Below are 12,904 nucleotides of genomic sequence, written 5' to 3' on the forward strand. Positions count from 1 at the left end.
GCTCCCCAGAGTGACCGACAGGCAATGATTATTCACAGAGGCCACTCGGCTTCAATTTAGGACAAGGGTATGGGTCCTGCGAGTTCTCCAGCACCCTGTGTGGTGGGCTGATGCCGTGAGGGTGCACAGTGGTCAGACATCTCCCTCTGCCTGTGTTTCTTCCTCCCCACCCTTTCCAACCATGTTCGCCTTGAGATCACTGCCTAGGAAACACCCAGCACCCTGAACTCCATCTCCTCTGCAGTCGGGGACAACAGAGGAAAGACTCCAGGGAAGAGAGGGCTTGCACACAAGAGGAATCAAATTCTACTGAGGCTGAAACTAACATAAAGACTGATGACACTCTGTGTGACAGTTTTTTGTTGATTAGAACATTTGAATTGTGAGCAAGAAAGAGGTCCACAAATTAATTGGGACCAAAAAATCAGATGGGTGTGGGCTGAGGAGAAAAGTTGATTAGGGGACCTTACCTCTTCTTGGATTGCAAAGAAGATAAGAGAGAAGTAGGCGGAAATACATGGAGATTGAAGCATTTTTGTTTTTCTTCTTTTTTTTTTTTTGTTATTGGTGTTCAATTTGCCAACATACAGAATAACACCCAGTGCTCATCCCATCAAATGCCCCCCTCAGTGCCCGTCACACAGTCACGCATACCCCCCACCCTCCTCCCCTTCTACCACCCCTAGTTCATTTCCCAGAGTCAGGAGTCTTTGTGTTCTATCTCCCTTTCTGATATTTCCCACACATTTCTTCTCCCTTCCCTTATATTCCCTTTCACTATTATTTATATTCCCCAAATGAATGAGAACATATAATGTTTGTCCTTCTCTGACTGACTTACTTCACTCAGCATAATACCCTCCAGTTCCATCCACGTCGAAGCAAATGATGGGTGTTTCTTGTTTCTAATGGGTGAGGAATATCCCACTGTATACAGAGACCACAGCTTCTTTATCCATTATCTGTCGATGGACACCGAGGCTCCTTCCACAGTTTGGCTATTGTGGACATTGCTGCTAGAAACATCGGGGTGCAGGTGTCCTGGCGTTTCATTGCATCTGCATCTTTGGGGTAAATCCCCAACAGTGCAATTGCTGGGTCATAGGGCAGGTCTATTTTTAACTGTTTGAGGAACCTCCACACAGTTTTCCAGAGTGGCTGCACCAGGTCACATTCCCACCAACAGTGTAAGAGGGTTCCCTTTTCTCCACATCCTCTCCAACATTTGTGGTTTCCTGCCTTGTTAATGTTCCCCATTCTCACTGGTGTGAGGTGGGATCTCATTGTGGTTTTGATTTGTATTTCCCTGATGGCAAGTGATGCGGAGCAGTTTCTCATGTGCATGTTGGTCATGTCTGTGTCTTCTGTGGAGAAATGTCTGTTCATGTCTCTGCCCTTTTCATGACTGGATTGTTTGTTTCTTTGCTTTTGAGTTTAATAAGTTCTTTATAGATCTTGGATACTAGCCCTTTATCTGGCGTGTCATTTGCAAATATCTTCTCCCATTCTGTAGGTTGTCTTTCAGTTTTGCTGTGCAGAAGCTTCTTATCTTGATGAAGTCCCAACAGTTCACTTTTGCTTTTGTTTCTCTTGCCTTCATGGATGTATCTTGCAAGAAGTTGCTGTGGCCAAGTTTGAAAAGGGTGTTGCTGTGTTCTCCTCTAGGATTTTGATGGAATCTTGTCTCACATTTAGATCTTTCATCCATTTTGAGTTTATCTTTGTGTCTGGTGAAAGAGAGTGGTCTAGTTTCATTCTTCTGCATGTGGATGTCCAATTTTCCCAGCACCACTTATTGAAGAGACTGTCTTTTTTCCAGTGGATAGTCTTTCCTGCTTTGTGGAATATTAGTTGACCATAAAGTTCAGGGTCCACTTCTGGATTCTCTATTCTGTTCCATTGATCTATGTGTCTGTCTGTGCCAGAACCACACTGTCTTGATGACCACAGCTTTGTAGTACAACCTGAAATCTGGCATTGTGATGCCCCCGGATATAGTTTTCTTTTTTAATGTCCCCCTGGCTATTTGGGGTCTTTTCTGATTCCACACAAATCTTAAGATGATTCCTTCCAACTCTCTGAAGAAAGTCCATGGTATTTTGATAGGGATTGCAATTAATGTGTAAATTGCCCTGGGTAACATTGGCATTTTCACAATATTAATTTTTCCAATCCATGAGCATGGAATATTTTTCCATCTCTCTGTGTCTTCCTCCATTTCTTTCAGAAGCGTTCTGTAGTTTTTAGGGTATAGATCCTTTACCTCTTTGGTGAGGTTAATTCCTAGGTATCTTATGCATTTGGGTGCAATTGTAAATGGGATTGACTCCTTAACTTCTCTGTCTTCAGCCTCATTGTTAGTGTATAGAAATGCCACTGACTTCTGGGATTGATTTTATATCCCGCCACACTGCCGAATTGCTGTAGTTCTAGCAATCTTGGGGTGGAGTCGTTTGAGATTTCTATGCACAGTATAATGTCATCTGCTGCCCCACCTCTTGTCAGGTGTACGGCTCAGTGGGAGTTGTTTATCTGTGAGGCCCATGCGCAGTCCCAGGTACAGGGTGACACCAGGAGGGACAACAACAGTGCCGGCGGCCAGCTGTCCAGCCCTGGCGTCAGCTCCCACATTAACCATCGTAGCTCCCAGTGCGCAGGGGCCTGGGTACTCTGGGGTGGGGGCACTGACCTGCACAGCTCCTTGGCCCAGGCGGCAGGAGCGACCTGGCTGTCCTGTGTCCTCCTGGCCTCTGCCTGCCCCAGGGGAGCACCGGATCCTGGGTTGTGTCCCCCAGTGCACTGGGCCCCGGGGCTTGCAACACTGTGAATGGACCTAAAGTACCATGATGTGAAATTTAGAAGCATCAGAGTAAATTTTGCGCAGTTAACTTATCCTTTATCAAAAATAAAATACATAAGCCCTTATGGAAGGTTTATGAAAATCATAAAATACAGGAACAGCGCAATGACGGGGAGGGGAAGGCTCCATTGGGCTGCAGCCACCATGAGCCCCGCGGCAGGAGCTGGGGCTGGCTCCCGAGGTGGTTCACGGGGTTGCTCCACGCCCAGGCCGGTTGCTTCATTGAGTTAGGAGGCTGCTCAGGCACATCTACGACCTCGAGAGCAGGGGGTGGCGTCTGCTCCTCCCCCAGGGATCCCAGGGGTGCAGGGGGCTCCTCCAGGGCGGAGCAGTGAACTAGAGCAGTGACCACTATCTGCAGGGGCTTCGCCTCCCCAGTGGGCACCTCAGCGCGGGCTGAGCCCTCAGCCCCAGCAGCCAGGACGGCCTCGATCCCCGCAGGCCTGACGGGGCAGCAGGCCCCATGGTCGGAGCTGGGGCGCACTCCTGAGCTGCTTCAGGGTGTTTTCCTCGGGCCGAAGCTGTAGCTCCAAGAAGACAAAGTATCACCATCAGGACGGACTGTCCACGTCCCTCCCAAGTCAAGGCCACTCTTCCCACCGCTCCACGTGTGTGAGGGCAAGAGCCCTGGGAGGTGTCCCCAGGCTGCAGCCCGTGGGGTGGGGTGTGAGCCCACCGCCTGCTCCTGACCCAGCTGAACAGAAGCTGGATCTGCGGGCACCCCCTGTCCTCAGCTTGGCCACCCCCAGACCTCCTCACCCCCAGCCTCTGGCTCCACTGCATGGAGGCGTCTGAATTGCTTGAGGTAACGCAGGGCACAGAGTTCCACGTCTGAGCCTGGCATGTGCTGCCTTAGGAATTGCAGAAGTTTTATAAGGGAGGGAAATTCTGGGAGCTGACAAAAGTCATCCCGGTAATAATCCAGCCATATTTCCAGCATGCAGGAGATGGCCCTGTGGAGGGACAGGTGGGCACTGGCGTCAGAAGACAGGGCACCCTCACTCACAGGTGTCCTGAGGAGAGCCCTGCAGGACCCGGGGCTCCGACCTCCCTTGCAGGATGTTGGAGGCAAGTCCTGTCCTTGTCCCCCTGCCACCTGGTGGTCCTGCCTGCCACAGGCCTGCTCCCCGAGGAGGGGCTGGCACGTAGCCTCAGTGCTGGGGAGTCCACGGCCAGCGGGGTGACCATCACCATCTCTCCTGGGGAAGCGGGGCTCCCTCCTCAGCCTGGTCCCTGCCCAACTGCCCCTTGAGTCCACCGGCAGGCGTACGGGGACAGGGGGCATCTGGCCTGTCATTGCCCTCACTGCACACACTGTCTTCTGGGTAGGTCCAAGCCAGGAGGGCTCGGGCTCTGTGTCCTGCCAGGGCTTGCCAGGACCCGCCCGGGACCGCCACCTTCCCTCCTGTGGCTCTGGCCTGCCTCCCTCCCGAGGGGACCCTGGGGTGTCCTTCCACTGACTCTAATCTCCCTTCTCCCATGGGGTGGGGGCCACCTGGTCCGGGAGCCCTACAGCCCTCCTGAGCACCTGCTGTGCCCCCGGGTCCAGGTGCCACCAGATTGGGGAGTGCGATGCTCCCCACCCCCTCTGCTCTGGGCCCTAGGTGTGGGGCAGAGAGAGGGTTGGGGGGCATGGAGAAGGGCTCCCTGAGGGGTCCCAATGCCTCCCACCAAGCCCGCACCCCATCCACCGCTCTCCTTCGCTCTTTTTCAGAAGGGCCCTTAGACCTTTACCCTGTCACGGGAATTGCAGATGTGTGGGGTGAGGGTGCAGCCCCCCTGCCCCACAGCCCCCTCGCTGCCCTCCTGGAGAGGGAAGGCCCTCCTGCAGGAGCCGGAGTCACTCACAGTTTCCAGCGTTGCAGGACCAGTCATTGTTACCCCACGCATCTACGATGCACCCATACCTAGAGGAGGGCGGGGGCATCCCATGAATTGTGCTGGGGACGCGACTTCTCATTATGGGGGCTGTCACCCTCTGACCCCGACTAGGCCAGAGCCCCGGGGGCCGTCAACTCTGTTCATGGGGCCACGGGCAGCTCCCAGAGAATTACCTGCACCTTCTGGGGCCTCCTGAAGGCTTGAGCATGAAAGGGCTCCAGCCAGACCCATGGCCAAATCCTAGTGGGCCTGAGGCACCCCGGGGTCCCCCGGTCTGGTTGCCCCAGGACACAGAACCCCGATGGACTCTCAAACCTCCTTTCAATGGGGAAACAGGCCAGCTCAGGACCCTGGTGATGGGTGGAGGAGGCACAAGTCTCCTCACAGGGGAGGAGGATGGCTGCTGAGCACAGGCACAGCCCCTCTGGCTGACCCGCCACAGGCCAGGCCCTGGGGCTGCCCTCCAGGACCCCGCTAGGCCCTGGGTTACCCTGCTCCAGGTGGGGGAGCAGCCCGAGGCCGGGAAGCTCACACCATCCCCAGCCTCCCCAGCAGCAGGTGGCCCAGCCCTGGGCTGCGGAGGGGCAGGTGCTCACTCGGTGAACAGCAGGTCCAGCACCTCGTCCGTGGTGGCGAATCCACGATAGTCGTCTAAGAACCTGCAAATGGAGATGACGTCCCTGCGATGCAAGGCGAGCAGCAGTTGTCGGACTTTGTGCTCCAGCAACTCCGTCCGGCTGGACTTCATCAGGGCGATCAGATGCCCATTCCCGGCCAAGGCCCCTGCACCCTGAGGTGGGAAGAGGGGACATGCATCTTGCAGGGAGCCGCCGCGAGGCCTGAGAATCTATTTGCAGAAGATAAAATTGACATTCTACATGGAAGAGTAGCCTTTGTCATAGTGCATGGATTTCCCTAAGGAAAGTACAAGGTGTGTTTTGGGGGTGGGTGCATGGCCCCAGGAGCATGAGAGGCAGCATGCTGTAGACCCGGTAATTTCCACACAATGCAGCTGAGCAAGGGCTGATTCCCCACATGAGTCCAGGAGGGACCACGTCCTGAGGTCTTCAGTCACCCCGTCAGGTGGCAGTGGGGTGGAGGACAAAGTCCGAGGCCAGGAGCTGGCTCATTCACTCTCAGTGTCTTCTGAGGATGAGGACACCTGTAGGTACTGTGGAGGACACTCCAGGGGCCACAGACACAGGCTCCGTCCAACAGGTGGGAGGCAGGAGGGCCCTGAGCAGGTCCTGGCTTCTCGGGAGGAAGGAATGAGGGAGCTGCGAGGAACTGGGAGCTCCAGCAGCTTCTGTCCAATCTGGTGAAGACCATTCTCAGGGGCTGAGTGGGGGCCCGCGCAGAGGGCAGCTGTGGGGGCTCGGTGCACGGCTGAAGCATCTCCAGGTGAGGTGTGGCAGGTGTGGGCTGGGGGCCCTTGCTCGGATGGAGGGCAGGTGTCTTCCTGGGCTGCAGGGGCCTGGCTGTGCATCCACGGGCACGTCTGCTTCCTGGAGGACACAGATTCCCTGAATTCCCCACAGGGGCTCCCTGGATGCTCCAGCGGGTGTGCTGGCTGGGGCTCCACCGCGCTTTCTTTCGGGGGTTCTTGGTCCTGTCTAGGGGCATCTGGGCACATTTCTTGCCTGGAGTATGGAGGGGCATTTGGGAATTGTCTGCCAATTCGTTCCTGACAGCGGGAAGGGTGTTCTCCTCAGGAATACTTGGGTGGTGCCTGGGTTTGTCCCAGCCCATGGCCCTGGGAGCCAGCCTGGGGACCCTTGAGGGAGACTCTGCAGGGCCTCTTGGCTCTCTGCTGCACAACCAGGCTGTCAGCCCTGACACAGGGTTGGCAAGCCGGCTGTGGGGTGTCAGCGATCGGCACTTCCTGGGCACCAGGAGGTCCACCAGGTGGGCTGAGGCTAACTTTAGGGCTACTCAGAGGAGATGTGGAATGGGACTGGACAGTCTCAACAGGGGTCTCAGTACGTGCCTTCATTGGCAGGTTAGGATCAGGGATTAAAACTTTCAGGTAAAAATGGAGATATCATATAGAGCATCCTACACAAGTTTTTTATTGAACTCCATGGGTACAGAATCAATATCCTAAAACATGGTGGCTTCAGAGATGACACTTTTATTCTCTTAGTGTCCAGGGATGACAAGTGAACATCAGGAATTCAGCAGGGCCCCAGGGCTTGTGAAGCCCAGTCACTGACCAAGGCCTGGCAAAATGTTCCTGTTTCTCTTGGCCTCTGGTCAGTAAAGAAGACAAATAGACTTAGGTTTCCACCTTTCCTAAGACTTATACGATTTCCTAAACTTCATTATTCTTCACTATTCTATCCTGCACAAAGATGCCTCCTTTTCCAATGCAAAGGATCATGGTCACAAGTAGGAATGAATTGTCGTGTCGACTCAAAAATGTTTCAGCAGAGACTACCAATTCTGTGGGCGGAAGAAGCCATAATGACACTTTCAAACCACAAGCTAACAAGGTGCCCTCCTACCTGCATCTACACCTGCCAAGCCCACAATGTGGAAAAAGGCACAAGCCTACAACATATTCCAACTGAATCAAGAGAATATAAAGGATATTGGGGTGGAATTCCCTGAGGAACAGTTAAAATGAGGCAGATAAACACTGGATTGAGGATAGAGACTCTTGTAGGAAAGGGAGTTTCAAAGGAATGTTTCCCAAAATCATTAAACCAGCCAGAGAATTTCTCTTGTGGTGGACCCGGGCCACACCTAGGCAGAAACTGGTATTCATCAAAACCTTCACAATCTTTGTAGATTGGGATCATAGTCCAGAGAGATAGAAGTGTAGAAGCCAAGCAATGGATGCCATATTCCCAAATGATTGGTTACAGCTACAAACATTCTGGCTGGTGAGGAGAACGAGTTCCTATGTGATACCTGCGCTCCTTTGGGAGAGTGATCTTCCCTGTCCTAGAGCACTGACGTCTAACACTCCTTGGCTCACTTGAGGTTACTGAGGAAGAAAAAGGACATTCATAGAGATATCCATTGAACATAGAAACTGATCAAATTCTGTTCAGAAAGGAGCAGGGGCAGTTAGGGAGGTTGAGAAAGACCTGAAGGTGCTGTCTGATGAGAGAGTCAAGATTAGGACCTGGGCTGGCCTGAAAGGTCTCTATGAGAAAGGGACCACACCCAAATCCCTTAATCCAATCAAGCGATTATAGCCAATTGGAAGATCTTGCTCTTTACATTTCAGTTTTTAACTGAAAGTTAGTTGACAAAATGGATATAACATCTTGAATAACCTCAAACCCTGACCCAATTTTTAATACCATTAGGTCTAAATTCAGCAGAAGTGTTGGTAAAATACCAATGGTTCAGAAAACATGAGTCCTGAGGTTAATTCCCACGCTAAAATGTACCAATATAATTTCACTTGCAGAAATTCCAATCTCCACCAAATCCACATGGACTCACACCTCCATTCACATAGACACACACACACAGGCACACACACGGAGTCATAGGAATCGCTCTCATGAGGGCATCATTAGCCTGTTGAAGCTGCTGAGTGGCTCAATCCCTGCAGCAGCTAAGAAGATTGGGTGGATATCTTTCAAGTGGCTGAAACATCACGTGACCTTGGGGCAGTATAAAAGTCCGGAAGCAACGGAAGTGGCCATTCCTGACCATCCCTCTCTCCCACGGGACACCCAGTCTCCTGCAATGGAGTCTGTCCAGGACCTTTCTCAGCCTCTCCTGATGGGCGTGAGGACCACAAGTGCACTTCAGGTGAGTTTTCAGGCCACTGGTCCGACCTTCCCTGACAGAGCAATGGGACAGTGAGGAAATGATGGAGGGATTGGCCCTTCCTCCAAGGGTTAAGGACTCTTTCTGGTCTAACATGTTCTGAGGACAGAGACTGAGCCAAAGCATGGCTGTGAATGCCCTGGGCACCGGGACGTTCCAATGCCAGTGGAATGGGGCCTCAGGTGTCACATTGGTATGGGGTGGTGGACGAGCAGGGACAGAAGGCCCGTAAATGTCTCAGTGGGCCCTGCAGGCCTAGAGAAGACACAGGATCAGGGCGCCTGGGCAGCTCCATTGTTTCAGGGACTGACTTGGGTCGGGACATGATCTCAGGGTCTGGAGATGGATCCAGGCCCTCACTGGGTTTCTGATAACTGAGTGTCTGCTTCTCCCTCTGTCCTTCCTACAGCTCAGGTGATCACTCTCCATTACACACGCACACACTCTCTCTCGTAAATAACTTACATTTTTTTTGACAAAAGAATTTACTGGTTCCCACAAGCTGAAAATACATATATATATTTGTCAATTTGGTGGGGCTGTATTGGGGACATTGCCAAGAACACATGAAATGGAAGTGTTCATAGTCTCAGGTGGGCAGCTCCCCATGGAGTAGAGGATAATGTGTTTCCAAAGTGACTTTGGACTTAATCATGGCTTTCCCGGTGGGGCATTCAGATATTAGAGAGGGAAGTCCACTTTCCTGAAGCCTGTTCACTTTGAGTCCTCCATGGTGGATCCCTCTGGACCTCAACTGGGAGAGGTTCTGTCCCTGATTTTGCTTCCAAAGGGATTTTGGAGAAACTTAATGATAGTGTCGTCAAGGGTCCTTCAAAGCAGACTGAACAACATTCCTTCTTGGTGGCATCCATCAGAGCAGGGATGTGGCTTGGCCAGGAGGGCATAGACCGGAAGGAGGAAAGAGAAGTGACAGGGGGAAATGTGTGTTTGGCAAGACTGTCCTGAAGCTCGCTAAGACCTCCTTGGGAAGACGGTACAGGGAGGACGCCTAGGTCAGGTGAATAGGACTCTCTTGTTTCTTTTCCCACAGGCTACCGGAAACCCATCCCCAAATCAGACTGACTTGTCCCTCCAGGACATGGGACACATGGTGGCCCGTCACTCCCAGCTTGGGCCCGACATTCCCTTGAGACCCCAGAAAGGCAAGAGGCCACAGACAGCAGGACTGGCCCTCGGAGTTCCCAGTCCAGAGGAGGAGGATCCCAGGGTGAGTGGGGAGGCTGGCATGGGTTTTGAAGCAGGAGCTCTGCCAGGAGTCTTGATACAGGCTAGGCTCACAGAAGATCATTGACCAGACCCTGTTGTCATCCTGACATGGGCTGGAATCCCAGCAGTCTACACATTGGGACACTCAGAGGCTCTGAGCATCAGCCTCAGGGCACCATAAGATCAGATCCAGGCTTGTGTTTGTCCCGAATCTTAATGATGTTTCCACCTGTCTTCAACCTGACACCTCCACTCCCTCTTCACCTTCCTTCCCTTCCACAGGAGGGGGATTAAGCATCCAGAGGTCTTCATTATACTGACATCTCACTAGCCAGATAGGATGTCCCCTGTCCTCATCCCATGTGCCACTTCATGAGGACGGCCTCCCATTCGTGTGCTTGGCAGGTTCACTGGCATTTGAGTGGATGCACTGACCCCTGCTCCTTCCTTCCCCAGGTAAAGTGCAGGGACTGTGGGGCCTTTGGACACAAGGCATCAAGCACCAGATGCCCCATAAAACACTGGGGCACGACCCTCATTCCTGTGGCCTTGGGCTCCAGGAGGCTGAAGGAGAATGTGGAGCCGGGGAGTCAGCGGGACCCAAGACACCAGGCTAGGCTGTTGGACCAGGCTGAGAGGGAGAAGACAGAGAGACGAAGGTGAGGAATGGGGCTTGTGACCCGAACGCCAGGGCTGATACGACAGGCCCCGAGTCCGTGTGCATGCACAGTGTGCAGGGCGGCTGCGGGCAGAGCCAGGCTGGGCGAGGCAGGCAGAGGAGCTCCCAGGCTAACAGGGTCCACATTTGGGTGATGGAGCTGTCCCTGCTGATTTGGTGTGGGGTTTGTGGCTGGAGCAGTGTCCCTGCACCAGTGAATGTATGGAGCTTGGCACATGCCAAGGCAGACCCTTTCTGACTCTGCATGTAAGAAACTGCCTGGATGACCTGTTCAGCTCCCTGTAGTTAGGACGAGGGGCAGAGGTGGGTGTAGAGTGGCTGCGGAGGGAAAGGACCAGGTTGGCCCAAGCCCCGAGCAGGTGTCCGGCTGGAAGCCAGGGAAGGGAGTTCCTTCTTCTTTCCATGCTTTGATTTCTCATGCAGGCAAGAAGCCGAGCAGAGGAAGGCCCTGCTCCACAGGTTCCCCAGGAGACCCCGGGAGGGGCAGAAGCGCACCTGGAAGGAAGACACGGAATCTTGTGACTATGTGAGGGTGAGTGTGCGCTGCTTCCCGGGCTGTGCTAGGGGAACTTCTTACCGGGCTGTGCTTGGGGACTCGCTAGGCTCCATGGGCCTCCTGAGGGAGGCGGGGCTCCACTTCCTCTCTGACCAGTGGCAGTTGAGTAGGGTGGATTTGCACCCTTTTTTCCCTTGGTGCCCATGATGTTGCCTTATGCCTCATATGTGTGGGAACCGTGGCTGGTTGGCGTGTGAAGGTCATTGGTGGGCACTCCTGGACCACATACCATCCTCAAGGAACAGTCCTGTGTCCTTCATGACACGTTACCCCCCTGCCCATCCCCACTCAGGAGCTCCCACCATGACTCTCCAGCAGCAGGACTCCTATCACCTCATGAGCAGAGAGGATGGAAGAGCTGGTCCAATGGAGGAAGCATCGCTGTGAGGCAGGACTTTCCGTGTCCCCCCACCATGTTAAAGGGCATCAACAACATTCTGTCATTCTCCGGGAGGATCCAAACATCCTTTGTTCCAGAGCAGCCCTGCAGCTGCATTCCCTACTTCTAGGTCAACAGATTCCATCGCTTTCTTTCCCTGTTCCGGGGCAGGAGGTGGTTACTAAGGTCGTGGGCATTCATTGGTTTCTTTCTTTCCTGAATGTTCATTTTGCCTTGGTGCTGAGGCCAAACTCATGGTGTTGTGTCTTTTCTTTTCCCACAGCGTCCACACATGCCGCTGCCTCTCTACACCACCAGGAGGCCTTCTATCCCTGAGCCTGCACTGCTGAAGAAGCCACGTACTGAGAATCCAGACATAAGACTCTGGTCCCATTCCACATCTCCTCTGACTAGCCCTAAAGTTAGACTCAGGCCCCTTGGTGGACTTCCTGGTGCCCAGGAAGTGCCAATTGCTGACAACCCTCAGCCGACTCGCCAACCCTGTGTCAGGGCTGATAGCCTGGTTGTGCAGCAGAGAGCCAAGAGGCCCTGCAGAGACTCCCTCAAGGGTCCCCAGGCTGGCTCCCAGGGCCATGGGCTGGGACACACCCAGGCACCACCCAAGTATCCTGAGGAAAACACCCGTCCCACTGTCAGCAACATATTGGCAGACAATTGCCAAAAGCCCCTCCAGACTCCAGGCAAGAAATGTGCCCAGATGCCCCTAGACAGGTCCCAGAACTCCCGAAAAAAACTGGGATGGAGGCCCTCCCAGCACACCTCCAGGATCATTGAGGAAGCCCCTGTGGGGATTTCCGGGAGTCTGTGTCCTCCAGGAAGCAGACATGCCCGTGGATGCACAGCGGGGCCCCTGCACCCCAGGAAGACACCTTCCCTCCGGCCAAGCAAGGGCCCCCAGCCCACACCTGCCACACCTCACCTGGAGACGCTGCAGATGTGCACTGAGCCCACATGGCTGCCCTATGCACGGGCCCCCACTCAGCCCCTGAGAATGGTCTTCACCAGATTGGACAGAAGCTGCTGGAGCTCCCGGTTCCTCACAGCTCCCTCATTCCTTCCTCCCGAGAAGCCAGGCCCTGCTCAGGGCCCTCCTGCCACCCACATGTCGGATGGAGCCTGTGTCTGTGGCCCCTGGAGTGTCCTCCACGGTGACCTACAGGTGTCCTCATCCTCAGAAGACACTGAGAGCGAATGAGCCAGCTCCTGGCCTCGGACACTGTCCTCCACCCCACTGCACCCTCACGGGGAGACTGCGGACCTCAGGACGTGGCCACTCCTGGACTCATGTGGGGAATCAGCACTTGCTCAGCTGCTTTGCATGGAAATTCCCGGGTCCACAGCGTGATGCCTCTCATGCTCCTGGGGCCGTGCACAGACACCGAACCCCAAAGACACACCTTGCACTTTTCTTTAGGGAAATCCGTGTGCTGTGGCAAAGGCTACTCTTCCCTCTGGAATGTCAATTTTCTCTTCTGCAAATAGATTCTCCAAGAAATGAAGGGAATTTTGAAT

The 12,904-nt window shown here is 53.9% G+C and overlaps 1 protein-coding gene across 1 annotated transcript; it reads left to right on the top strand.

Annotated features, from left to right (window-relative positions):
- The first annotated feature begins 6,488 nt into the window (after positions 1–6,488).
- LOC118351002 (putative protein FAM90A14) lies at positions 6,489–12,587 on the top strand. The gene is made up of 6 exons (XM_049094891.1): positions 6,489–6,720; positions 8,310–8,512; positions 9,582–9,758; positions 10,214–10,416; positions 10,860–10,968; positions 11,655–12,587. The coding sequence occupies exons 1-6, from the start codon at positions 6,489–6,491 to the stop codon at positions 12,585–12,587; spliced, it is 1,857 nt and encodes a 618-aa protein (XP_048950848.1).
- Positions 12,588–12,904: the final 317 nt, after the last annotated feature.

This window comes from Canis lupus, chromosome 16 (assembly GCF_003254725.2).
Source record: "Canis lupus dingo isolate Sandy chromosome 16, ASM325472v2, whole genome shotgun sequence".
Lineage (NCBI taxonomy): Eukaryota > Metazoa > Chordata > Mammalia > Carnivora > Canidae > Canis > Canis lupus.